Here is a 25829-nt window from a genome sequence, read left to right as displayed (position 1 = left end):
GAGCCAGTGAAATGTGAGAAGGGATGTATGTTCAGTTGCTGTCTTTGTGTCCTGATCAAGCAATAGCTGTCCTGAATTACAGGTGGAGTTGAGGCTGCTGTCAGAGGGAAAGTGGAGGAAGAGAAGTTCAGTTTTATCTACAGGAAGAAGCTGAGCAACATCCAGGATGAAATGCTCTCCTCAATGTGCTCTGGGCAGCAAGCAACCCAGTTGTAAATATCTGCCTCGCTCTCCTGAAGCTGTTGGCAATACACAAACCATGAGTCTGCGTCTGAGCAGGCAATCTCTGCTGAGGATGCTGGCAGGGAAAGTGCCCCATCTTTCTATCTTCAGTGCTGCTGGAATAGTGACCTGCAATTGGAGAATCAGCAATGTAGTTTCTTTAGAATGTAAAGCAATCCACATTTTTTTAACCATAAAGCATAGGTACCATCAACTTAGCACAAACACTTGTACTACTGGTGTAGGTCATATGAAGTTTTTGGACAAAGCAGTAAAGTGAGGAGAGTAAAAATTTCCCCATTTTAAGTGGTGATTTCTTTTCATACACACATTTATTCTCTTCCTCTTTTGATACCTTGGAAAGGATCCTCTGGGAACTTGGCTCTAACATGGCACAATGCTTTCTTGTGCATAAACACCTCTAAGGTATTAATTACCAAACAAATTATCAAAACGAAATTAGTGAAAAATGTATATAGTGATGGTGTTTGTTGCTGAGTTGATACTGGCTTAGAAGCCTGGAAAATAAGTATTTGTAATATGCACCCTTATTTATAGTGATGGGATTAAATGGAAAATTAATCTGTCCTCATGTTTACTTCTGAGGGTGAGGGTTGAGGTAACAGCAGAACATTGACAAACCTTTCTAATAATTTGTCTTCATTATGTGCTGCTTATAAATAGGTAATATTTTCTGTTTAATGTCATATATGCTTTTGAAAGAAACTTGAGTGCTTACAGCAGAGTTTGTTAATTGCTGTAGAAAATAAAATCTTGGACTTGTAAGGATAAATAGATTGTATAAGGGAACATTCTTAATAGAGAACTTCAAGGGTTCATAATTCTTAAGTTTTAGACCCTTTTTCATTTCCTGGAAAGTTCAAACCTAATTTGCAAAATCCTTGTGTTCCAATTCTTAAGAAGTTGTGCTACCAGTAAGTAGTATTAGTGATGCTCATAGAAAACTCGTAACAAAAATAAAAATGAAATCTCTCATGATGACTCAGAATCTTATGTTTCAAAATCAAAGGCTACTTGTGGGAAACTGGTTTTTTGTTTTTTTTTTTTTTTTTTTTAAGACTTAGCTTTTAGAAGTTCTTTGAGGTCGCTGTACTGACTTTAGCTGGGAGGGAGCTATTTCAGCTCCTATTGGGGCTATGAGTCAAGTGTAGTAAAAAGAGGAAGGCATCAAAACGGGACTTTTTGGTAGAAATTGGTTATGAAAGTTAAACTGCTACTTTGCAGATGAGATCCATTTAGCCAGGAGAATGCAAGGCTTATTTCACTTAAAAAAAAAAAAAATCAAAACCAAGAATGAAGCAAGGAAATACTAAAGCTGCATTGCCACTGATGATGGGAATGGCTGCCTCTTCCCGGAGAAGACAAATCAGTCACAGATGAGCTCCCTCCTTTTGGCTCAGATGCTTATGTGGTTCTTCCTGAGACTGTCTTGGTCGATATGAGCTGGACTCATAGAATCATATTAAAACTGGTTTTGCTGCTTGTGTAGAAGTAGGTAGGAAGAAGTCAGAAAGGTGATTGTGTGGCAGGTCCAAGGCAGACTCAGGCAAGCAAGATGCTGGCACAGTGTTCTGATGGTTCAGGTGAACCTCAGGCAGCAAATGGGTTGTACAAGAGGTGCTGTAAACACATTCTGATGGGAAACTTATCCAGACATGCATCATGGGAACTCCTATTATTGTGATCTGTGGATTTCTAACAGCTTTTCTCAGAGCTTACCAACCTGAATGTGTGGTGTGGAACAGACAGGATGGCAACAGGCAGCTACCTGGGGGATTTCAGGTGGATGAGAGACATGTGGCTAAGACAGGGTATGAAGCAATAATTTTCTCAAATAAATAAATCCAACCTTTCATATACTCTGTATCCTAGATTTATGTTTTGGGACATCAGAGGAATTTCATAGTGGAGTTTTAAAAGTTTCTGCCTGCTGGTTTCAATTAAGTTAGGGTTGGGATTCTCTCTGTGATTAACAATATCTAACACAAAAGTGAGGTGCTAGAAATGTAAGGAACCTTGTTTGAAATTATGCTTTGAATAGGATTTTGATGACTGATGTTCTTCTACTTGTTTCAGAATACTGGAACAGTATTTTTGAAACAATCAGTGCTTTTCAGGTTTGATTATTGGTCAAAAAGGAGCTCTAATAATGTTTGGAGAGGGAGTAGATGTGCACTGCCTAAAAATGTGAAGTGTTTTTGAGGAGTGAACTATTTCTGCACAGAAGAACATGTTACATGCTGTGTGTATTTTTTTAACTTGTGCTGCAAATCCATGTGTTATTTCTAGCAGGTGTAGAAGGAAACAGGGTATGTTTTCGGTATTTTTGAGCAATTTCAGTTTGCAGTAAGGTTCAGATTGCATATTTCCAGATGTGATTTTTTGGGAAGAGATATTTTATAAACACATACTATTTTCTACTTACTTTTTATTAACATATGAAAATACTTGGTATTTACTTTTGTTGTTTTTCATAGCATGTGCTAAACTTCATTTTAAATAATTCAGAAATGTTAAGGTTTTTCAACAGTTAGTGATTTGTAAATGGATGCTCTGATTTACAAAGGTAGTCTAAAATTAATAACTTGAGTTTTTGCCTTCTGTCAGATAACACGTTCAAAACAGAGTTCTTGCAATTGGCCAAACACTGTTCTGACATTAATCTGGCCTTCAGGTGGAGTTTTCTGTTCCTAATTTGTACAGACGCTCATAGTGAGGGGGAGGACAATGCCCATGGAAAGTTACAGCTCTTTTGATTAGTGATTTGCTGTGTTGGTATTTTCCTATTTTTAATCACTTCAGACATGTAGATAGGACATTTTTATTCTCATACTCCTTCACTTGACCTTTTGTTTTAATACCTTTTCCTTTGGGACTTTGTTTAGGATATTTAGTCTAATCCTCATTTTGTCTAAAGCCCCAATGCTCTCAGGCAAGAGCTGAGATCTGCCTTCAGCTTTAGCCCTGGTACTGTATTTATATATCTGGTGTGTATAGGTGTACTGTGCTTTATAAACTGTGATAATTTGAGACTGTTTTGACTTTTTTAGGCACTTCGTCTCAGTAATGTAGCTATGGCGAAAACTACCACTGGTCAAATAGTAAACCTGCTGTCAAACGATGTGAACAAATTTGATCAAGTAAGAAGTATTTTACAGATCTTTACAAGGGCTGGAGAAATTGTGGGATTGGAGTTAAGAAAGTTTTGTTTAAAACTGGTGATTAAATGTTTCTAATGAACATTTCTTCTAGTTGTTTCTTAAACATAGAATGGTTTGCGTTGGAAGGGACCTCAAAGACCTTCTAGTTCCAGCCCCTGGTCACCTTCCACTAGCAGGTTGCTCATAGCCCCATCCAGCCTGGCCTTGCCCCAGGCAGAAGTATTTCCTCAATGTTACTAGGGGTTTAATTTGTTAGTTGAGATCAAAAGCTAATTTTTGATTCTTAACTATTTGTTTAGGTAACGATTTTCTTGCACTTCCTGTGGGCTGGACCACTTCAAGCTATAGCAGTAACAGTACTTCTCTGGATGGAAATAGGCCCTTCATGTCTTGCAGGAATGGCAGTTCTGATTATTCTTCTTCCTGTGCAGACCGGTATTGGGAGGCTTTTTTCTTCCCTCAGGTAAGGCTGCATGCTTTGGGTTGTAGCTACGTTCTGTGCTGGGTTTTAAAATGTGCATATTGGGTGGAGGCAAAGTATCAACTCATGTCTGGTGATATTTTTTGCAGTGCCTTCTATCTTTGCTAATGTTTTTTATAGTTGCTAATGTGAAATGTCTGAATTCCAGATTATGGACTTGAAGTGGTCTGTCTTCCAAACATGCTGAGAATATCTGTTACTCATTAGCTATCCAGTACATTAAAAGAGTCTAACTATTTCTGTTTCTGTAGCTACCTTGCTGCAGATCGTGGCATAGAATTGTGAAACTTGAGCTTTGCCTTCCTGCAGTGATTCCTGGGAAGTGGTTGCTCCAAAGGGGATGTAGTCAGTCCTTCTCTGTGTGACTTGTTGGAATGATACAGGAGTAGAAGCAGAAAGCTCTGGAAGTTTCTTGTTCAAAAACATCGTTTTCCCTCCTCCATGACTTCCTCCAGAGAGAAAAAAGGGGAAGGAACTAAGAGAGAAGGAAAGAAAAATTTATCATGGTGGTTTTGATACCAGCTATGAGGTTTCCAGCTGCAAGTTTCTAGGCTGTGGAGATAAGAGCTTGGAGTAATTTTCCATTATCAGAAAAATTTAATTTGTTTTTCTGTAACTTTGTTGTAAAAAACCCCAGCAAGACTTGCCTCTGATGGGATTGTTGAGGCAAGTTCTTCCATCCAAGTTTTCTGTTTCTTGTGTAATCAGCCATGCTTGACTTACATTATGACTTTATAAAAGGCTTTTACATTTAATTGGAAATATTTTTGTGTTCCTCTACTCTTACACATATGCTTAGGAGTGTTAGGCCTCTTTCTTTGCATCTTTTGTTGAATGGGTTCTTTATAGCTCTTTGGATTTCTGTAAGTGAGTTAACTGTGGGGTTTTTTTTCAAGTTGTATTTCAAGGCAAGTTTTGTAGACATATTGAGCCTGGCATTGCCATTGCATGACCAGGTTTGAAGAGAGAAATGAGAATTGCAAAATAAAAACAACTTTCATTTTCTAAGAGGTAGATCTCTTCATTTGTAACCAGTGTGGTAGTCTTCAGTCATTACATTCATGTGCTGTTTCTCAAATAATGCTCAAGGGCTGTTTCTCAAATAATCCATTTAGAGTTCTCTGTCAAATTCGAAGGGCTTTTCTTTTTATGAAAAAGCCTGTTTGTAGAACACTTACCGTATATTCTTAGATGTGTGTTTTCAATGCATGTGCAAAATGCGTGCATAAGTATCAAGCTACTTCATTGTTGTTTTCCATTAGTTCTAAGTTTTTGAGGTTTGAGTTAATAATTAAAATACCTAGTGCTTTATCCATGGTGGCAGGCTTTAATATCCCCATTTTACAGATGGGAAACTGAGGCACAAAGAGATTAACAGACTTGTCCAGGATCAGACAATAGGGTGACAAAACTCTCTCTCTTGAAGAGCTGTATTTTTAAAATTAATCAATGGCAATGTGACGGTGTTTGGGGATTTTTACCCATTCGGTAACAGCCACTTGTTAGGATGCAGTGCAAGGGAAAGAATTTGTTAACCAGAAAAGCTTCTGCTTGTCTCCATGTGCGCAGATCTTTTTCTTTGTGAACAGAGATGTGCAATGAACAGAAGGAGTTAACGATAAAACTTGAATAGATTTTAGCCCTGTAATGATGAGTGTGTTCACATGGCAGTTTCTGGGAATCTGCATGGATTTAAGGAAGGCAGCCTATGAAGAAGTAATTTAAGGATTAAAGGTTTTGCTGGGATCCAAGCATGCTTGGTGTGGCAGTTAATTGGTGCTGTTATTCAGCATTGTTTTTGTGGTTCAGTCGTGTAAACATGCATGCACACGAGTTCATGATGCAGCCCTTGGCCCCAGTGCTCTGGGGCTTTGCAGATATGGGTTCAGTATCCTGTGGAATGGTATCCACTGCACTCTGCAGGATTGCTTTTGCTTGCACAAATAAGGGAAGTTTTGCAGAACACACATGACCTAATATATTATTTGAGAAACAGTTCTATTATTGGACTGAAGACCATTTTATATGTATTTTATTCAAAAGAGCTGGACACTTTCACTACTTAGTCATGCAACTGTAGTATTGTTATTTGAAGTCCCTTTTCTTGAAGATAAAACCTGTGTCTAACTGCTGTGTCAGACATAATTAAAACCCACCAAAGATGCCTTGTGAAAGCAGAAAGGATTTTGTAGCTTGCTTAATTTAAAATGGTTTTTAGTATCATAGAGAGGTCTCAGATGAAAAATTTTCAGATCCTTTCTTATTGCACTCTTGCCATGCTATGTGAGCATGTATTGTACTGATCTGTGTGTACTCTGAACTTAGTATTTTTAAAACCAGGCACATGTCTTTCTCTGTGGTTATTTACCATCAATGCACTGGATGTCTGTATACTTGAAGCCAATATTGCTGAGCCTGTGGCTTCTGGTATGTACAAAATATGTTTATTGCAAAGCAGGGGAGTGTGACTTAAGTTACAGTAATTTCATGATTATAAGCCACACCATTTTGATTAAAATTTTGCTGCCACCCCGGAAATGCGGCTTACACTCAGGAGCGGCTAATATGTGAAAAATTTTCTGAAATTTCCAACCCCGGAAGTGCAGCCGAGATGCTGAGCCGAGCACCTGCCAGTAAAACCCGGCATTGCGCGATTGTAACAAATTGGTTACTGTGTTGCGTGGCGGGGGGAGGCAGGCTCTGTGCCGGCAGCGCGGGAAGGTGGGGAGGCGGGTGGCTCCCTCCTTCAGACAGCGCAGCCTGGGGGAGAGGCGCGGGGCTCTGTGCTGCCATCCCCGCAGCTTGGGGGGAGGTGGGGGCTCCCTCCTGCCGGCCCTGCGGCCCAGGGGGGAGAGGCAGGGGGATCCCGCCCCCGCCTGCTGCCACAGGAGCAGGCAGGCTCCATCCCCACCTGCTGCCGGCGCTGCAGGAGCAGGGGGGCTCCTTTCCCTCCTGCCGCCGCGGGGCAGTGCCGGGCTGGGGCGAGCGAGCCCGGAAGCAGTGGTGGCTGGCCCCGAGTAGCCCCGCTGAGCGGCAGCGCCAGGCTGGGCCGCCTGGCCCCGTCGGCAACCCTGAGCGGGCTGAGCCTGCACGGCCTGAGCCGAACCAGTAAACCCCGCCATCCTGTGATTCTGTTACTGTTTGGCAACTTTGTTGCGTGTGGGTCCTCGCTGCGAACAACAGAGCAGAGTGGCTTATAATCAGGTGCGGCTTATGTATGGACAAAGAACGAAATGTTACTGACACCCGGAGATGCGGCTTATAGTCAGTGCAGCTTGTAATCGTGAAATTACTGTATTTTACTCAGTGTTATTAAGAATCCATGATTGCATTAGGGCCAAGTTTCTAAATGCCTTTTGTCAGTTCCCTTGTATAAATATATTTTAACACCCTGCTTCAGCCATCCTAACATTTATAGAATGCTGGTGCTGAGAAGTTTTTTTAAAATGAGTAGTAGGTGCTTGAAATTCTTTCAATTTGCTTTCTTTAATTATGGTGATTTCTTCCGGTATATCAGCGAAATCCTACATGGGACAGGTTAAGCTGAGAAAACCTAGTCACGCCTTCTAAAAAGATTTGAAATTTTTTTAATGATCTCTGAATGCTAACTTTTATTGGTGTATGCGAAAATAAGTAATTTAGCAGGTAAAGGTATGTTTTATCAAAAGAAGGTCTACCATAGCTCTGCATGTGCAGAATGTTTGTCTGTATGAATAAATTCAGAATTGTAATAGGATCTATTAGCATGATTTATGCATTTATTATGTGGCTTCTAACTTTCAATGCTTTTTTCCTAATTAAAACTGTGGCTTTATTATTTAATTATATGTATTTTCAATTTTTTCCATCAGTGCAAACGTAGTGTGGCACTAAAATAGATGTATTTAAATTAGTGTTAATTGCAATTAATGCTTAAATAATGTTTATTTTTTTAAAGAAACCATATCTGGATTATCTAATGAATTATAGCTCATATGCTGAGTAATCTCTGCTTCAACTACAGTTAATCCTAAAAAGTCAGAAATGAGGCCAGTTTCTTTAACCACATCAGAAGAACTTTATGACAAGGATGTTTGTTTCGGCATTTTGAAATCTTTGTTTTAAAGTGATTTTCCCATTTTTTGTTCAGTTCTAAATGTGTGTGTGGATATGTTAAGTAATACTGTGTGTTTGCACAAACTGACATATAGTTCTGAACATTGAATCAACTCTCAGTTCCCTGAGAACCAGGAGTACAAACATACCAAGCCTGTCTGCTGTGTGTCAGCTTTAAGATACTGGCCTTCAGGAAAACCCTTTAATGCAATTACAGTTTTGTGAATCGTTACTTGTTTTATCTTTACAAGTAAAAGGAAAAAAACTTCATAAATATGTTATGTGATCATAAATTGTCTTCTTTAGGGAGCATGAGAATTTTTTCCTTTGTCCTGTTTTCAGAAGCAAGACAGCTGCCTTAACAGATGTCAGGATTAGGACCATGAATGAAGTGATAAGCGGTATGAAGATAATAAAGATGTACGCTTGGGAAAAATCATTTGCAGAACTTGTGAATGGCTTAAGAAGGTAATCCTGGAAAGATACAGCTTGATGTACGACCAGTGTCATTTTCCATTTTTTACATGTGAATAAGTGCTTTATTTTGTGCTTTAAAATGCAGTTTACTTTTACTTTTTTACTTTTTTTTTTTTAAATTTTATGTAGCAGGGGAGGAGGAATGAAGATACGTTCTAAGGGAATAAAAAATTTACAAGTCTTCCAAACATCAGTAATTCAGGCTTTTTTATGCTTCCTCTAACGCTTGTGTTCAAAAGTAGTAACTAATAAGCTGTAGCATTTATAATGCAGCAATTTCTTCCTCCTTTTATGCATTTTATTACTCAAGCCACCTGGGAAAGGTAGAAGGGAGAAAGACAGCAGATCAGAAATTCCCTTGTTGTTCAACTGGCAAGCCAGCTGAGTTTGGTGTCCTAAGACATTTAATTTCAGAGGTTTTTTGACGTCAGATTAAAACATATTAATAAATTTGATTTTCAGTCAGTATTTGCCTTTTTATTTGACACTGTAACAGCATTCAGTGCTAAAGGTTGACTGCAGGAGTTTGGATGTATATTTCTTATAAACTGATTTTTGTGACATGTCCCTCTCCAACATATGAATAGAAGGTTGTTATCCTGCTGCGGATTATCTGACCTTTTCATTTTAAATGTTTTATTTTGGAAATAATTTCTTAAAAGGAATTACTTTTTCTTTTACATCCATGTGCAGGCTTGCAGACTTGCAAATGTTCCCTGAGATGTTTCTTCCCATGCACATAATTGTTTCCTCTGTTGGATTATAGGATCCTGTGCTGATTGAATGTTCATGGCTGATGGGAAGCTTTACTGTCTTGCATGGAGCCAGAGAGGATATTTTTTTATTGAAAGCTTCCTCAGTGGTTTATTCACATCACTACATTTTAGATTTCCAAGTTCAACACCTCATTAGGATTAGAGGCTTCCTTTTTAATGTTGGAAAGAAATAAGATCTTCCAGAACACATCTCAAGCCCTCTTTCCTTTCTTAAACTCTGTTGTGGAAAATTGTAATGAAAAGTATTGAATTTATCCAGATGCTTTATTGTCCAATATTTCCACATTGGCCCTTGACAGTGGCTAAGATGCCATCTGAACTCCTCCATTGCTCTTTTTTCTTGTGTCTTATTTTCCTTTTATGTAAACTTGTGCCTCAAGACAGTGTAATACATTACATGCAGCCCGCAGGTAGGCTGTAAATTATCTGGTATTTTGGAGAGCAGCACAAAAAACTTGCCGATTTTCCACAGATAATGAGAGGATTATTAAGGATTATTAAAGGGTGGGAAAAGAGTTTCATCCAGGGTTGTAGAAGTAATTGAATTAGACCCAATTCAAATAGTTTACATACAGATTTTTTTTTTCTTTTCTGTACTCAGAGGAGATCAGAGATTGTGAACCCTTAAGCTGAAAAAATAAGTCTTTGAAATTCTAAAAGTCTGTCAGTTCAGCCAATTTGGCAAGTATGGTGGGAAAGTTGCTTAAATAGTTTTCCAGTAGTGCATCCTCCATCCTTTTCTTCATTAAATCATTACTCAATTTACTTCAAATTGTATAATCACAACTGGAGTTTCTAATCTTTACGTATAATTCTAAGTGGAAGGCGATCAAAATTATTAATATTTTCCCAAAGAATTGCCAGAATATGTGGAAAGAGAAATTAGGAATAGTTCTGGGATTTTATATTTGATAGTATTAAGGAGACAAAAGTAGAATATTTGGGAAAGGAGTAAGTTGTTGTGGCTCTTGATAAAGAAAAATGATTATATTAATAAGGAGGTAAGCCTCATAGCATCCACATTCTAGTAGATGATAATGCAGTAACATTTTAAGGATTGGACTTGTTGAATCATTTAGAAATGAAAACTGCAATTTAACTGAAGTGGAAATTGAGAACAAATGCATCAGCAGCTTTTCAGTTGCTGAAGGGAGACTTATATGGCTGTGCAGTACTTCAATCACTGTTTAGCTTGGGCAATGACTGGCAGAACAATGGGCCTCATAGATCAGTATTTTCTTAATTTTTGAACCAGAATTCCTAGAGCAAAAGGAGCCAGGAGCGGTGTCCAAATTGGGAAGGATTTAGCCTGGGATGAAAGGAAATACTCTAAATCCTGTGATATAACTTGAGGAGAAGCAGCTGAATAATGGCAGATACTTGGGCCATGGGCAAACTCTTGATCTTCTGGAAATTGCCATTTTTTTGACTGTGGAGTATGTGGTGGTCTTGTCACAAGTTTTGTGACTGAACTCTACTGGATTTTCATATTGTAAGGAGAAGGAGTTTGTGGGTGTTTCGACTTTATATAGGTTTTTTCCCTTCTCTGCTATTGCATGCAGCCCAAAAATATTTGAAGCAGATTAGAATCTGAATTCAAATACTAGTTTGACTAGAGAAGAAAAAATAGTATGTTAGTTTTCTGCCTCTAAAAAATAATTGTTTTCTATAGCTATTAAGATATTAAGTGAGATATGAATAATGAATTTCTCTTCTGAATTTCCAAGCGTCTTAAATTCTGTTTGGTTTTCTTGGTTTGTTTTGGGTTGGTGTTTTCTGTGTGTGTTGGTTTGGAGTTTTTTGTTTGTTTGGCTTTTGTTTTGTTATTTACTGTAAAACATGTTTTCTTCACAGTTGTTAGCATATGAGTTGGAGTGGTGCAAGAGGAGGAGAAAGGGTATGAAAGTAAAATCCTGAGAGGGGATTTCCCTCATCCTATTGTTGAAGGTAGCAGTAAAGGAAGAGATTGATGTGATTTATTTATGTTTTGCATTTTTAGGAAGGAGATTGCCATGGTTATGAAAAGCTCCTACCTTCGAGGACTGAACTTAGCCTCGTTCTTTGTGGCAAGCAAAATAACAGTGTTCATGACTTTCATGGCATATGTACTACTTGGCAAGCCTATCTCTGCAAGCAAGGTGTTTGTGGCCGTGTCCCTGTACGGAGCAGTGAGACTCACGGTGACCCTGTTCTTCCCTTCGGCCGTGGAGAGAGTGTCCGAGTCGCTGATCAGCATCCGGCGAATCAAAGTAGCGTTACTGACTGGGAGGGGTGTGGATTCCTTCTCTTACTCTGCCTTTGTTTTAGCATCACTGACAAATGCAGCCTTAGTATGGTTTTGCAGTTTGGGATTCGTAGTGGAATAGCCTGTTTTGGAAATGGAACATGTTGCTGTGTGTGCGGGTGCAGAAGACATGACATGCACTGTAGGATAGGCTGAGATGTAGGAGACAAGTGTGCAGGGCAGAGAGGTGTTCTGGACATTTCTGAAGTAAGAGGAATGTGTGTACAGATATGCAGGCATGCTGGGATTGGGATTTGAAGAACAAAGCAGGCAAATGGGAGCTATAGGATTCGTATTTCACACTGCAGTACCCTGTCGTCCGTGCAGGGCAGGTGTGAGCCCCAGCTTCTGTTTTGTGGCTGCTTTCAGTGCTGGAGTGAAGACTCAAATTCAGTAGGAATGAGCATTGGTAGTGTTGAAGTCTGGTGCTAACAGAACAAGTGTTGTACACCATGGACAACATGTTAAAATGTTTCTAACTGCATTCTGTAGCAATGCTCACCAGCTGGAGTCTGAGCAGTATCTCTGTTGCAGTAAAAGCCTAGCAGTAATTTCCCTAACTTCCCATGGCTCCTGACATCCTCCTGCTTCCTCTTAGTTACTGCTTTCTGTAAGTCTTAAGCAGCTATCTCACATCTCTGAACTCTTAGCTAAGTACTTGTTAGCTAGTCTTGGCTTCTACGATCAAGACATTTCTTCTCTTCTCAAAATAAAGCCTGCTGCTGCTTTTTTAAGGTCCTTAGACTCCATGAGTCAAAGGATAATGGTATGTTTTGAGTTTTGTTGTAAAACTGTGGTAGCTGTTATCCTTGGAAGTTTTTTGTGGAAATAGCCCCTTTCCTTTCTAATGTGTTTGGACTATTTATAATCTAGCATCAGGCAAGGGGTGGCAGAAGTGTAACTATGGTACAAAGTGCATGTTTATGCAAAAATCAGGAAAGGTTTGCTGACTGGGACTGACTGGGATGTAATGTAGAATAGAAGTGCAGTAGTGAAAGTGCAGTGAGCCAGTTATGCAGATGGAAGCAGCTTTCTTTTATTGTTAAAGTCCTGGACTTTAAAATAGGAAATGTTCACAGTGTTCTGTCTTCTATTGGTCACTTGAAGAATGCTTTAATGAGACAGTGGACAGCTGCTTACTGTGTCCTCATTATTCTTCCAATGAAAAACATGAGCCTTTGCCCTCAAAGCAGTGGAATGATAAGGTGTTGCAGTGAGAGTTTCACCTCTTCTGCGTGGAAAGAGGGAGTTAAACAATTTAAAAAATTGTTAGTGATTCAAGGAAAAGACAGGGCAGGTTCTTAAGATGCATTTCTTTCTGAAATACTTTATTGAGCAGGTGATTGTCAGAGTCCTTTCCTATTAAATTGACACTTTCGGAGGTTTTTTTGGGAGGGAGAGCCAGCTATTTAGAGGTACACTGTTGTAGTTGTGCATTGCTTTGGAAATGTAATTCTCTGATTAGTTCGTGGTTGTTTTTTCCAGCCCCGTAATTAATGTTCTGAATCCTGCTTTCAGAAAACGTGTTTGAGTTCCTTTCCTATTCGCAGTTTCACTAGGCAATATCCTCTTTTTTTATTGCAGAACTTTCTGATGCTTGATGAGGTCTCACACTTCCAGCCACAACTGCATGGCAGTAATGAAAATATCATTCTTCATGTTCAGGACTTGACCTGCTACTGGGATAAGGTAAATTTACTTACATTTTAAGTATATTGGTGCTGCCAGCATTTGAAGTCTAAAATGCAGTGTGTGTATGTGTGGTGTGCTGATACTTTGTATTCCATCCTTTGTGTTTGAGAATCCTTTCAGTATGTTAAGCTAATTCTGTCCAATAGCACTGAAAATAGTATCAAGTGCATCTTAAAAGCAGCTATTTCTTAGTACTATACTAAATGAAAAACTTTGCGTTTCTCGGGGGAAATACCTCTTTTTTATTAAGCAGCACTGTATTGTGGCTGAGGTACTTAAATTGGAGTTAAGGACAGACATCACAGCAAGGTGGGCCTTATCATGTGGGAATTTTTTCTATGAACTGAGTGCTTCATCAGTCCATTAGTCTAGAACCAGTACAATATTATACTTTTCACAACAGGTTTGAAAGCTTTAGAGATGAGTCAGCACATATTTGCTGCTCTGTATTTTGAGACCGTTTGGCTGTGCATGTTTTCTGCTTAAAATGCACCAAACTCACCAAAATGGCTAGAAAAAGGAGCAATAAATATGTAATAAATTTATTACACATCTCTTTTATGTAAGAAAGGCAAAGGTTGCCTGTTTTTGTTTTAAAACTTTTAATTGCTGTGTAAGCAGCAATTCGTGATGAATTGTTGGTGCTATTGCAGCCTGACAATATCCTCACACAAGAGAAACCTTCAGTCTCCATTACAAACTGGAACCTCTAAAAATGACTTTCATATACATATAATGCAGAGAAGACATCACATATTTCCCTTTCTAAACTCTGTTTCCCTATCTATGCTGTGTCCTAAGGAAGATCAGGTATGGAAATGTATGTGAGAATCTACCTACTTGCAGCTAGGTATTTTATTGCTATTTTATTCTGCTTTACTTTCTCAGACTTCTCTGTGACATCAGTATTTCTGAGGCATTGACCAGGTTTTTAAAAATTAATTGATATGAAAGACTTGATTATGAATACATTCTAATGCAAAATGCAGTGTGTTGCTTAATCTTTGTTTTTTTCTCAAACTGACTTTGGTTCCACCATTAACGATTTATAGGAAATGGTTGCATAAAGTGCCCATAAAACACTTTTTTTTTTTTTTTTGTGAGTTGTTTATATTGCCTAAAGCAGGGTAGCATGACTGGAATTACTGGTTTCCTTTCAATTAAAAAAAACCCCAAAACCCAAATCAACAAGCCATCCACAAAACTGTTAATGTAACTTTCATTTTGATGTTTAATTGCAGCGTGCATGGGAGAAGAACAGTTCTCTCAGAACTTTTAAGATCTGCTCAGAAAATTTCTATTATATACTCTAAAAATGATGCAAAATAATTTTATGGACTTGATCACTGCAAAAAGTGGTAGGTTTCTCAAGGCACTTTGGATGTCTGTACAGACACTCTACATCAGGATGATAATTCTTTTTTTTTTTAACAGATTATGTGCCAAAAGTGATACTAAAAAAACCAACCAAGAAGCAACCTATGAATCCAAAATCCAAAATCACTTGAAGTAAAAAAGGGATTATTAGCTTCCCTTTTAGGAAAAAGCCTAACATGGTGTAATACAGTTTCTCAAAGGATAAACAAAACCAGTTAATTCCTGGTCACACTCTAGTTTTACTTAGGCAACTGTTATCTTGAGTACCACAGGCTAGTCTGATATCAGCATGGAGTGAGGGATTCTTCAGTGCAGCTTTTTACTGATGTTCCTTGAGTTTACAGAACAGTCTGCTCAGCTGAGCAACTTCAGATTTAAAATCTCAGCATTTGAACAGAGGCAAGTTTATCCCTTTTAATTTTAGTCCTTACATGAGAAGCCTAAGTAGTATAGTAATTCTATGCGATATATGATCTCTGTATCCCTTTGGTGGGCAGAACTGTTTCATTTTCTTGTCTGTAGGACGTGTAAGGTCTGCCCAAGCTCACCTAAGGAGTTGCTGCCCTGGAAGGGATCATTCTTGTGTCCTCTTGTCCTTGCATGCTCTATCTGTTGCCTCCCTTGTGCTGGTTGTTAATGCTGGTTTGAATGACCTTGTGGTGGAGCAGTGCAGAGGAATAAAGCAATAGAATATGAATCACTTAATGAGATTTGTTTTCTGATAGCTGAGTCCCATGAGCAACGCCTGCAAGGTCAGGCAGAAGGAAGAAGGTTGGAGACACAGCAAGTTGACAGGGCACAGGGGAAATGGGATGTTTGTGATAATGAGCTGACAGGTGAACTTAGCTGCAGTATTAAAGTCTGTGCTCTAATTGAAGTTACCTCAGTTGAGTGCCTAAAATAGGTGTGATGAATTCAGGACAAGTTGTCTTTAATTATAAGGAATGTTATTTTGCTAAAATATCGTGCCCCTTAGGTGCATGTGGCTTTGCTGTTCACTTGAATTACTGCTTTTGTGTAGGGTCTATGATAACTTCCAGTACTGCTTTAATGTATAGTACTGGCAGTAATAGTTTTAAAACTTTTTAAAAATGTTTCTATGATATTTTTTGGCTCTTATGTTGCAGTTCTTTTAAATTTTTGGAAATTTGTGGAAATGTGTTTGCACTTCTGTTAATACAGAAGCACAACCTCAAGAGGTCTGAAGAAGGACCTGTGTGTCCGAAAGCTTATTTATTTTTTCCACTTAGACACTGATTTAGTAAGAGATATTTTCTCTTCCTACGCATTCTGTATAATATAAGAAAATCTTCGGCTGCCATAAATTTGTAGGGTTCTCCTGACCTTAGCAGGAGGGCACCTGAGCTGTGTACTCTGGACAGAGGAATCAACTTGGAGGTCAGATGCTGGCTGGGGCGGGTGGTGGGGCTGTGCAGAGAAAAGGAAAAAAGTCCCGTTGGTGCCACCTTGTGGGAATTTACAATGGCAGTGATAGCAGAGCTGCACAAGGAGCCCTGCAGTGCCTGCCAGGGATTTCTCCTGGCACATGTGTGCTAGCCCAGCCATCACAGATGTGCATGGATACTGGATTTCTGCTTCTTCCCAAATAATTGAAAATGAATTCCAGGCTTGTTCCTTTCGCAGTCCCAGAACTTTTTTGTCTTGCGTCATCTTTTGTGTGGAGTTAAGGTGGTGCCCTTTCAACCACCCGAACTTCAAAAGGTGGCTGGAGATTTTAAGGTATTGTTAACCTTGCTCATCTGTTTTTTGAGCTTAAGACTGGGTCTATGTTTGGTCCTTTAATCGAAGTACTTGTTTGGGGGGGTTAATGCAAATATTTTACTGTTTGCATTTTAGTGTCAGTCATGCTTAGTGCAGGCAAAGATGTATGTAAAGGCAGATTCTGTTGTTACAAAGGTGTTTTGCTTTAATGAGAGGGAGCTGCACCAGGTCCTTAGAAATTGCTGTTTAAAATAGCTGTCAAAGATGAGCATCCTTCCTTTCCACAAGTAGGCGTTTTTGCAACCTTGATAGAAGATGTAGAAAACATTGGGAAATAAACTCAAATTACTAAACCAATAAATTGAGTTGGGAAATAAGCTCATCCATAACAGAAAGGATAGGCATACTAGAAAGGAATATTACACAGACTGTCCCAGGGTAGTATGAATGGATACCCAGTATACAGGATGAAGTTGTGTAAAATCAAATGGCATTTTTCTGGTTTTACTTTGGATGGAGCCTTGACTCCAGCAAGCACAGCCCTGGCTTTCCTGAGGCTCTGAGAGCCTCAACCCTCCATTTGTCTGTGTGCTTGGAGTCACCGAGCATGTCGTGCTGGGGCTGGGAATGCTGGTGTGGTGGCCAGCACAGAGCTTGTGTTTCCGAAACTGCCACCCACATATGTGGGCTCTGAGGAAGCCCTGCTTCTGCTGCCTTTGGCCTCCTTACTCCTTGCGTGCTGTTTTAACTGTGTTACAGTAATTTCACGAATACAAGCCGCACTGTTTTGACCAAAATTTTGCTCTCATACCGGGAATGCGGCTAATATTCAGGTGCGGCCAATATGTGAATAATTTTCTGACATTTTCAACCCTGGGAGTGCAAACCAAGTCAGTGCAAACTGCAAAGTCGAGCTCCTGCCAGTAAAACCCGGCATTTACGCGGTTGTTACAAACTGGTTACTTTGTTGCGCGGCGGGTGGAGCTGCTCTGTGCAGGCAGCACAGGGGGTGGGGAAGGCGGGGCAACTCCCTCCTGCTTGGCCCCGCGGCTCGGGGGAAGGCGGGGCAGCTCCCTCCTGCTTGGCCCTGCGGCTCGGGGGAAGGCGGGGCAGCTCTCTCCTGCTTGGCCCGGCGACTCGGGGGAAGCAGGGGCTCTCTCCTGCTTGACCCCGCAGCTCGGGGGGCTCCCGTCCCCACGTGCCGCCGCCGCAGGAGCAGGCAGGCTACATCCCCAGCTCCCATGGCCACCGCAGGTGCCGGTGGGCTCTGTGCCCCCCCTGCCGCCACGGGGCAGTGCCGAGCTGGGCCACCCAGCCCTGTCGGCAGCCCCAAGTCCTCACAGCCCAAGCCCAGCCAGTAAACCCCGCCATGCCGCCGTTCTGTTACTAATTGGCAACTTTGTTGCACGCGGGTCCTCGCTGCGAACACAGAGCGGCTTATACTCAGGTGCGGCTTATTTATGGACAAAAACCAAAATGTTTGCCAACACCCGGCGATGCGGCTTATACTCAGTGCGGCTTGTATTCGTGAATTTACTGTATATATTTGTGAATTACTGAAAGAGCAAAAACCATATGCCTGAAAATATGGTGGGCTTGTGGAGTAGTTTATAGTGATGTATGCACATTGTTTTCTGTTTCTCAATATTTATTTTGATGGTTTATATTTCATTACTGAGAAGACCTCTTTTCTCAAATCTCCAGAGTTTAGAAACCCCAGCACTTCAAAATATTTCGTTTACTGTCAGACGAGGAGAATTATTGGCTGTGATTGGTCCTGTAGGAGCTGGAAAAGTAAGTCTTAGTATTTACACCATTTCATGAGGCGTTTGAATCTATTAAAAGTGAAAACTAGAAACCTGAAAATATACAGTTCCTTTATGTATTTAATCACACATTCCACATCAGGATACTGGCATTCACGATAATGTCCTTCTGGGTGGGGAGGAGGTGATGTGGAGCTAAACAGTATTTTGTATGTTGCTTCAAGACTGCATGAAAAGGGTACTGGTGCTTTTCTACTGTTAGCAGTAGTTTGAGATACAAGGTGAAATAGGCCATCGTGCCAGTAAACATTGCTCAATCTCTGTGGTGTCTTTATTGCAACCAAAGTTTTACATTTTTACTTTATTTTTTTTTTAAATCTTTTCCAGTCTTCGCTCTTAAGTGCCGTGCTTGGTGAGCTACCTAAAGACAGTGGTTTGATAAATGTTACTGGAAGAATTGCCTATGTTTCTCAGCAGCCTTGGGTGTTTTCTGGCACTGTAAGAAGTAATATACTGTTTGACAAGGAATATGAGAAAGAAAAATATGAAAATGTTTTAAAAGTCTGTGCTCTTAAAAAGGTAAGACTTTCTCTTTGTGTATTTTCTTTCCATGATGGTTATTTTTATTTTTGTGTTCTTTCAGACCTGTGGTACATGCTGCAGTGTACAGTAGATGGAATTGATTGTTATATGCAGCATGTGAAATAGCTCCTGTTGCTTATCAGAAATGTGTGATTGTTTTTGCCATCCTTGTGTAAGGCATCCTCTTCTAGTTCCCACTAGGGGGAGGTATGGTATGTGTGAAGCACCGACAAATTTGGTAAAAGCTGTTCCCTATTATTTTGTTTCATAATTACATTTTAGCCCTTTTCATACTATGTATTATGATAGGGGTGTGTGCAAATGCAATAAGAGGCAGAAAACAAGTGATCAAACTAGCACTCTTTGTGACTTTCATTTTGTAAATATCCTATATGCTTTCCTTTGAAATAAATGTTGTGTTTGCTGTGTATTATGCACTGCCAACAGATATCAAAAGAACCTTAAGGCTATGTACTGGAGAATATGCTGAACCCGAGTAGTTTCATGAAAAAACTGTGTTTGAAAGGTTTGTTTGCAAAGGAGTTTGTGACATGAGATATAGAAGAGGATTAAGTCTGATTTGTCAGGAAACAGACATTTTGCTTGGCAGCTAAAAAGGTTTTGTGCAGCATGTTATGATATTTCTGTCAGCAGTGACACAGGTGAAAAACAGATGGTTACTGTAATGAGCGTTTTTTGCAAGATTTTTATACTTGTCAGAGTTTTAGTATCTCCTGCTGATATTCAGTCATGCTGTTGTGTAAACTAAAGGCTTTAATGACTTTAAAAGACAGCATTTTAAAAATCTCCACTTCATAATGATGGTAGATTTGCTTTCATCGTTTCCTTGCAAATGTATGTGTCTTATGAAAGCTGTGAATAAGCTTTCAGAATATGTTTTGTAGCTTAATTTGAAATTTCTGTATTTCCTGAATAGAAAGTACAATAATATGACATAGAGCACTGTATAATTTTGTTGTCTTATCCACAGTCCTGAAGTCCCAAATTAACCAGCTCTGTGTGATGAATGTTGTAGTTGCTTTTCCTGAATACATTGGAGTAAGAATAAAAACAATGCAGTGTTTTTAGGGCTATTGGCAAGATAATTTACTGATAATAGTCAGTTTTTATTTTATGTGACAGCTAATTTTGTTCTAATGAAAACTAATACATTTACTGTTAGACGTTTTAGTATTTTATTTGATTTTCTGAATCACCAATAAATATTCTTTGTTAGACTAAGGGTAGTAGTGCACTTTACTCTGACACAGCTGTAGAAAAAGTGAACTTCAGGATCTCATATTTTTTTTCTGCTTTATCAGTTACCTTTTGCTGAAAGTATAGAGTAATAAAGTAACTGCAGATATTACATTTAATATGAAACCTTACTTTTCAATGTGTTATGTTAATACTTCTCAAATAAGAAATATTATGTTGAAACAGCTTTGTCAGTCTTTGAAGTTAAAATGATTTTAAAAAAAAAATTATTTGTTCTTTCCTGTTCACAGGACATGGAACTATTGGCTAATGGTGACCTAACAGTAATAGGAGATCGTGGAGCTACTCTGAGTGGGGGACAGAAAGCCCGTGTAAATCTGGCCAGGCTAGTGGTTTTTGCTGTTTCTAAAATTTATAAATTGTCAGACTCCAGTGACTAAAGTAAATTAATGTAAGACTTTGTGATACTGACATTTCTTTTAACCTTTTAGAGCCGTGTATCAGGATGCAGACATCTATCTTTTGGATGATCCACTGAGTGCAGTAGATGCTGAAGTCGGAAGACATTTGTTTGAAAAGTATGTTACTGCTTTATTTTAAATTAAAATGCAACTGTTATTGTAATTCCTTATCGAAAAACTTGAGAAAGCGTTTCTGAAGAGATGGATTTCTTCACAAAACTTAGTACTTTCACTTTCTGATTTGTTTTTCCCCTGTTTTGTGTAATTGGAACGTACAGGGATTTTTGCTTCCCTTCTCTGTTTTGTTGATGTTTCCCCTCTCTATTTTGTTGATTTTGTTCTTTATTTTTAAAAGAACTGTAAAAGTCTGTTTTGAAGCTATTATAAATAGAAATATTCTTAAGGGAATATATGCCATTTTCTTAAGGAAAATGTCAAATTTCATACATGAGTATTGGGGTTTATGAATAATGGAGTTTATGAATATTAGTACTGAGTGAAGAATAAAATGGGGTAGGATTTTAAATCACTTAGTGCTGCAGCTTTACTTTCTACTAATAAGCACTTAATTCAACTGGCTAAAGGAGAGACCAGAACTGTCTTCGATTTTTGAATAATTTTTCTTTTTGGGTCTTGAAATTTCTCTTGGGTAGGTGAAATGTGGCCTGCAGAGTAGACTGCAGAGAGCAGAAATAGTGGGAATCTCTTTCAAGTTTACTATATAACAGAGGGATACTGGACATTCTCCCATTTCCAAAGAAACAGGAGAGTGTTCATTAAAAGTCAGGTTCCCTTTTCAGTGGGTTTTTTTTCTCCATCCCAGTTTCTTTTCTGAAACTGTCTGATCTAAGGCACATAGGTGAGTATCAGAATAATTTGGTTAGTCCCAGAGAGTGTTTTGTCCTTACTTCTTCACAGCTTGCAACTCTCTATGTTAAAAGACATAATCCAGAATTTACTACAAGGAAAATCTTCTGTCAATTGAATTCAGTGGTCTTTGGTTGAGGCCTTTAATAAATGTGTTTTGTTTAGCATACTTGCATCCTTTGAATTCCACGCTCCAAATACATGAATTAATTTGGTTATACTATTGTTCTTTCTTGTCCACCCCTAGATAATCATAAAAACTTGCAGAAATCTTGCAGAAATGGTCATAGAAATTGCACTAAGTAGCAGTGGCATGCACGTTCTTTTTTCCCCAAACAGGGAAGCTTTTAGTATCTAAATTTGAAAATTGTGCATCCTGTTGATGTTTGCAGTTTCACATCTGGTTCCTCTGAAACCCCATTAACATTTTGCTTTATTTTATTGATGTCTTCAGAAGGCTATTGTTTGTTTCTGTCAGCTAGTATGGAGTAAGAGTTGTATGATGCATAGGCTTTAGGTTCATTTTTCAGCTGCCATGACTGATAGATGGAGTTCATCACCTCTGTAGTTCACGTATGCTATCAAATTCCTTTAATGCTTGCTGAAGCTTTCTAGGCTTCAGCTGCTGCTTTTCTGTTTCTGCACAGGATCTCTCTGCAGCTCCAGCATCTGACTGTATCAGTGCCTGAGTTCTGAAAGTGCACCCACCTGAGCTGTTAACCTGTCTCTCCCTGTAGTCTTAAGGTCTCCTCATGAAGAGGGAGACAAGAAAGTACTGTGGTGCCTTGTGAAGGAGGTCAGGCTGCCTCTTCAACTTACTCTACTTTGCACATGAGCTGTGACATTGGCAGCATCTACATTCTACTGCAAACCTGGAAGTGTGGAATTTTGCATGTGCAAAACCACAAAGGAGATAGAAGCCACTGCACTGAGCACTGTGTGTGTTTTGCTGATAAGTGTGTGAAGATGAAGAGGAATGAGGAGGTTATCTCAGAGAATTTGAAACTCAGACAAGTAGCTGGGGTTGTTTCTGTATTTTCATTTTTTCTCCACAACTCCAGATCAGACTGAGCAAAACACAAAGAAGTAGAATGAAAGCATTTTTTAGAAAATGGACTGGGTGGAGTAATAGTGGGAAGGAAAACCAAACAATGCCTCCCTGCACAAGATTTTAAGGGAGGGAATTTTTACAAACGGAAGTTGTCATCTGAGGCCTTCGGGGAATCTGTAAAGGTACTGGGGGTAGTGGGGAGAGTGTTTTGTTCAGTAAGTTGCTTTGAAAAACAGGGCAAGGCATGCACTCTAGTGCTTCCTGAGTAATGCTAGAAATGTGGAGAAGACAGAGAGCACTTGGGCAAGAATGATTTCTTAGAACATGGTGTTGAGGAATGTCCAAAACACCACTTCATGCAGGCTGCCCCCCCAGGAGTCCAAACCACGAGGCTTAAAACAATAGAGGAGATGGAAGAAACAGGGGATTTTTTTAATGAGAATCTGAAGTGGATATTGTTCAGTTCACTCACTCTTTTTTTTCTTGTAAATTTATGTTAAATTTTATTTTTTTTTACAAATGTCTAGTCTATGTGTTTACATCATAGATAGGTATATTCCTAGTAATTCCCCAAATCTATGGCATGTGGATGGCTGGTTCATTACATTTGCTACTTTTCTGTGTTCTATTCAGCTACTGCAGTAAACAGTTTAAAATATATAAATACTTTTCAAATGAGAACGAATGCAAGTAGCACAGCCCCAGTGGGAAAACAGACCATGATATTATTAATAAGAGACGGTGGCCTTAAGAATTTCTTTGTGATACAGACAAGTTTTTCTGTGGATGATGGAGTAGATAAAGCTGATTTTTCATTTAATTCCTCTGTCCTGGTTCCTTGGGACCTAGGAAAAGTATAAACTGAAGATTTCCTATTTTTGTGTTACTTCTTGTCTTTTTTCTTGTGAGTTCTCTTGAAAGGCATGCTTCAGCCATTTTCCAGGGGGGGATTGTTGCCAGTATAGTTCTATGTTTTTTACGTATTAGTGTGTGGATATGAAAAGATGCCTTTATTTTATATTTATTTAAATAAAAATAGCTTTTAATTAACTTTTAAGAAATCCCGTATTTTGAGACCTCTACTTTCAAAAGGACAGCCATCACAGATCCAGTAGCACGTTTCTTTGTATGGTGAAGTTTGGAGCAGACTGGGATTTCTAAGAAAATAATTCAATTGCGCTTAGATCCCAAGGAATTTCCTACTGTCCCTGTTTATATTGCCAGGATTATATGGTTTCAGACCACCTTTAGATAGAAAGTAAATTGTGTCCCACCAGCAGTATTAACTCAAAAGTCATGTTTTTATATTTCATTGGGACATTGCCTTTCTCCAGGCATTGTTCCTTCCCATGTATCTTTTCCAGTGACAGGAGCTGTGTAGCAGTCCCAGTTGATGATCAGCCCGATTTCTTTCTCTTTCTCTGTGCTTGTAAAAATAGACAGAGTTGCAGGGCTGTTTAGGAATCTTTTAAAATCAGATCTAAAGTTGTGAAGGTTCTTGGGAGTGGTGTGCACATCATTCCTGGTATCAGGCAGAATTCACATAGAAAAAGTTCATAAAGATCTACTTGAACACCAGGATCTCTGGCTCAAAAAGTTCCTGATAAGTTCCCTGGAAGCTGGAAATGTGTGCCAGAGGAAGCATCTCTCTGTGTTTACTTATGTACTTTCTCCAGCCATCCAGTGTTACCTGGTGCCTGGAGCAGGTCAATGGATTTTGTGGACCAGTCATATTTACTTTACAGACTGGGACTTGCCATGACATGGAGAGAAATTATTATCAAGGTAGGCATAGAAGCAGAAGCAGCAGAGTAGAAATAGAGACAACAGAGTAGAATATGTAGGGTGTGTGGGTTCTTTGTCTCTGGCAAGCATAGCACACTTTTTTTAGAACTTTTGTGAATTTTGAAATGTGCAAAACTTACTGCGGGATTGTTCTCCCTAAACTATTTAAATGGAAGGGAGAGGAAAACAAATATAGGAAGTAAATGAATATAACAAAGACTTTATGCCTGTGAGCACTTCTGCATGTGCTTTAATTTAATTTCAGTGGTTATTTTCATTGAAATGAATGTAAGTATTAACTAGAGTGAAGTTAAACTTGCCTGTGAACTTCCAAAAAGGAGAGAGAGAAAGAATGGTAAGGAAGAAAGTAGAATCATTAAAGAACACACATTTTTGCAGAGGTGAAAGAAAGCTGGTTCTTGGAGATAAAAACTTAAAAAAGATTGAAGAAAAACTTGTCGCAAAGCAAAGCAGACCTGATAGGGAAGGAAGAACAAATGAGGATTTGTTTGCACGAAGTGTGGAGACTCTTGCACAGGGGAGCACTGAGTTGTTGTGGGCCCCCTTCTCAGTGTCTCCTGCTTCATGGTCTGCATTATCAAAGCTCAAGGTAATTGTTTTTTAATTGTGTTGCAGTTTGCTGTCAGAGTGCAGTGGGTTTTTCAAATGGATTGTAGTATCCTATTACTTAAGTTTGTTAACTTAAAATGCTTGTTGCTTGTTTTTGTTGAATCAGAAGGGCGTAATTTCTGGAGAGTCTGTTCTGCTTCTGGTGTTTCTGATGATGTATGAGGGTCATTGGTGGTACATTTTCAGGTGATAGAAGACCGGGCAATGCTAAAGGTAGTTCTGGAAATGGACAGGTATTTGTGAAGTTTTGGCTATGGGATGTGAATTAATAGGTGCATCCAGCAGGGAAAAATGCAAAGTGTTGAGTCCATGGACATGCAATGAGCAGTGCTCAGTAGTGTGGTAATTTTAGGGAAAAGGAGGTGCAAAGTGTACTAGATCATAAACCCTGTATGATTCAGCAATTTCATGCTCCTGTTAAGGAAGTGGTGCCCTGAGATTTATGATCAGTACTATATGTGGCAGTACAAGTAAAATAATGCTCCTGTTATGTTTTGTGCCTGTCAGGTCTCAGCTGCAATAATGGTTCAATTTTGTGCCCTTCAAAAAATCTATGGACTAGCTTCATACTCCAGTATAGGTGGTCAGGAACATTCAGGTATCCAAGGCATGGAGGCAAAAAAGAAAGAAACCTATTTGCGACTTAAAAGAAAAGTCTATTTGGGAGACTTCTTTATTACTTTTATTTGTTTTTCTTTCATGTCTTGAGGAGAAGGACTTCATTTATGAAGGGACTTTGTACACAGGAATGAACTGGTCTAAGGGCCCTTGGGGATGCAGTGGATTGAAATTGCACCAAAGGACATAAACTTCAGAGAAAAATTTTGTAATGACTATGGTAGCTTGTCCCTGGAATACATTTTCAAGGATGTTGAAATTTCTGTTTAGCTTAAACATGGAGAAGAGCCCATTTAACTTCTGCCAGGAACATTTTTACCTTTAAATTGACTTTTAGTTAAGGAAGAGGATTTCACAGTCCCTTCATCTCACTTTTTCTTGTACTCAAGAAAGGCTGAAGAGCGTTTGGGTTTTCTCTGTTTGGATCTCGTGTGAGTGTGTGCACGTGTGTGTGTACTTGTGTATTTAACAAATGTGACAGTGGTGATTGGAGTTTGTGCAGCGGCTTGCCCTGTTGTCATGCATTAAGTGTGCTCACAGTCT

The 25829-nt window shown here is 39.1% G+C and overlaps 1 protein-coding gene across 2 annotated transcripts in view; it reads left to right on the top strand.

Annotated features, from left to right (window-relative positions):
* Positions 1 to 25829, top strand: part of ABCC4 (ATP binding cassette subfamily C member 4) — a 143840-nt gene that overhangs the window by 18269 nt on the left and 99742 nt on the right. For both annotated transcript variants that reach the window (XR_004417085.1, XM_033052429.1), the window contains exons 5-13: positions 3294 to 3383; positions 3704 to 3867; positions 8323 to 8448; positions 11233 to 11482; positions 13102 to 13206; positions 18013 to 18102; positions 18462 to 18653; positions 20165 to 20259; positions 20366 to 20452. Coding sequence is in view for 1 of the 2 variants with exons in the window: in XM_033052429.1 (XP_032908320.1) it covers positions 3294 to 3383; positions 3704 to 3867; positions 8323 to 8448; positions 11233 to 11482; positions 13102 to 13206; positions 18013 to 18102; positions 18462 to 18653; positions 20165 to 20259; positions 20366 to 20452 (1199 nt within the window). In the remaining variant the exon portion in view is untranslated. The remainder of the gene's footprint in view (positions 1 to 3293; positions 3384 to 3703; positions 3868 to 8322; positions 8449 to 11232; positions 11483 to 13101; positions 13207 to 18012; positions 18103 to 18461; positions 18654 to 20164; positions 20260 to 20365; positions 20453 to 25829) is intronic.

The sequence above is a fragment of the Catharus ustulatus genome, chromosome 2 (genome assembly GCF_009819885.2).
Source record: "Catharus ustulatus isolate bCatUst1 chromosome 2, bCatUst1.pri.v2, whole genome shotgun sequence".
NCBI classification, from domain to species: Eukaryota; Metazoa; Chordata; class Aves; order Passeriformes; family Turdidae; genus Catharus; species Catharus ustulatus.
This window is presented reverse-complemented; position numbering and strand designations above follow the sequence as displayed.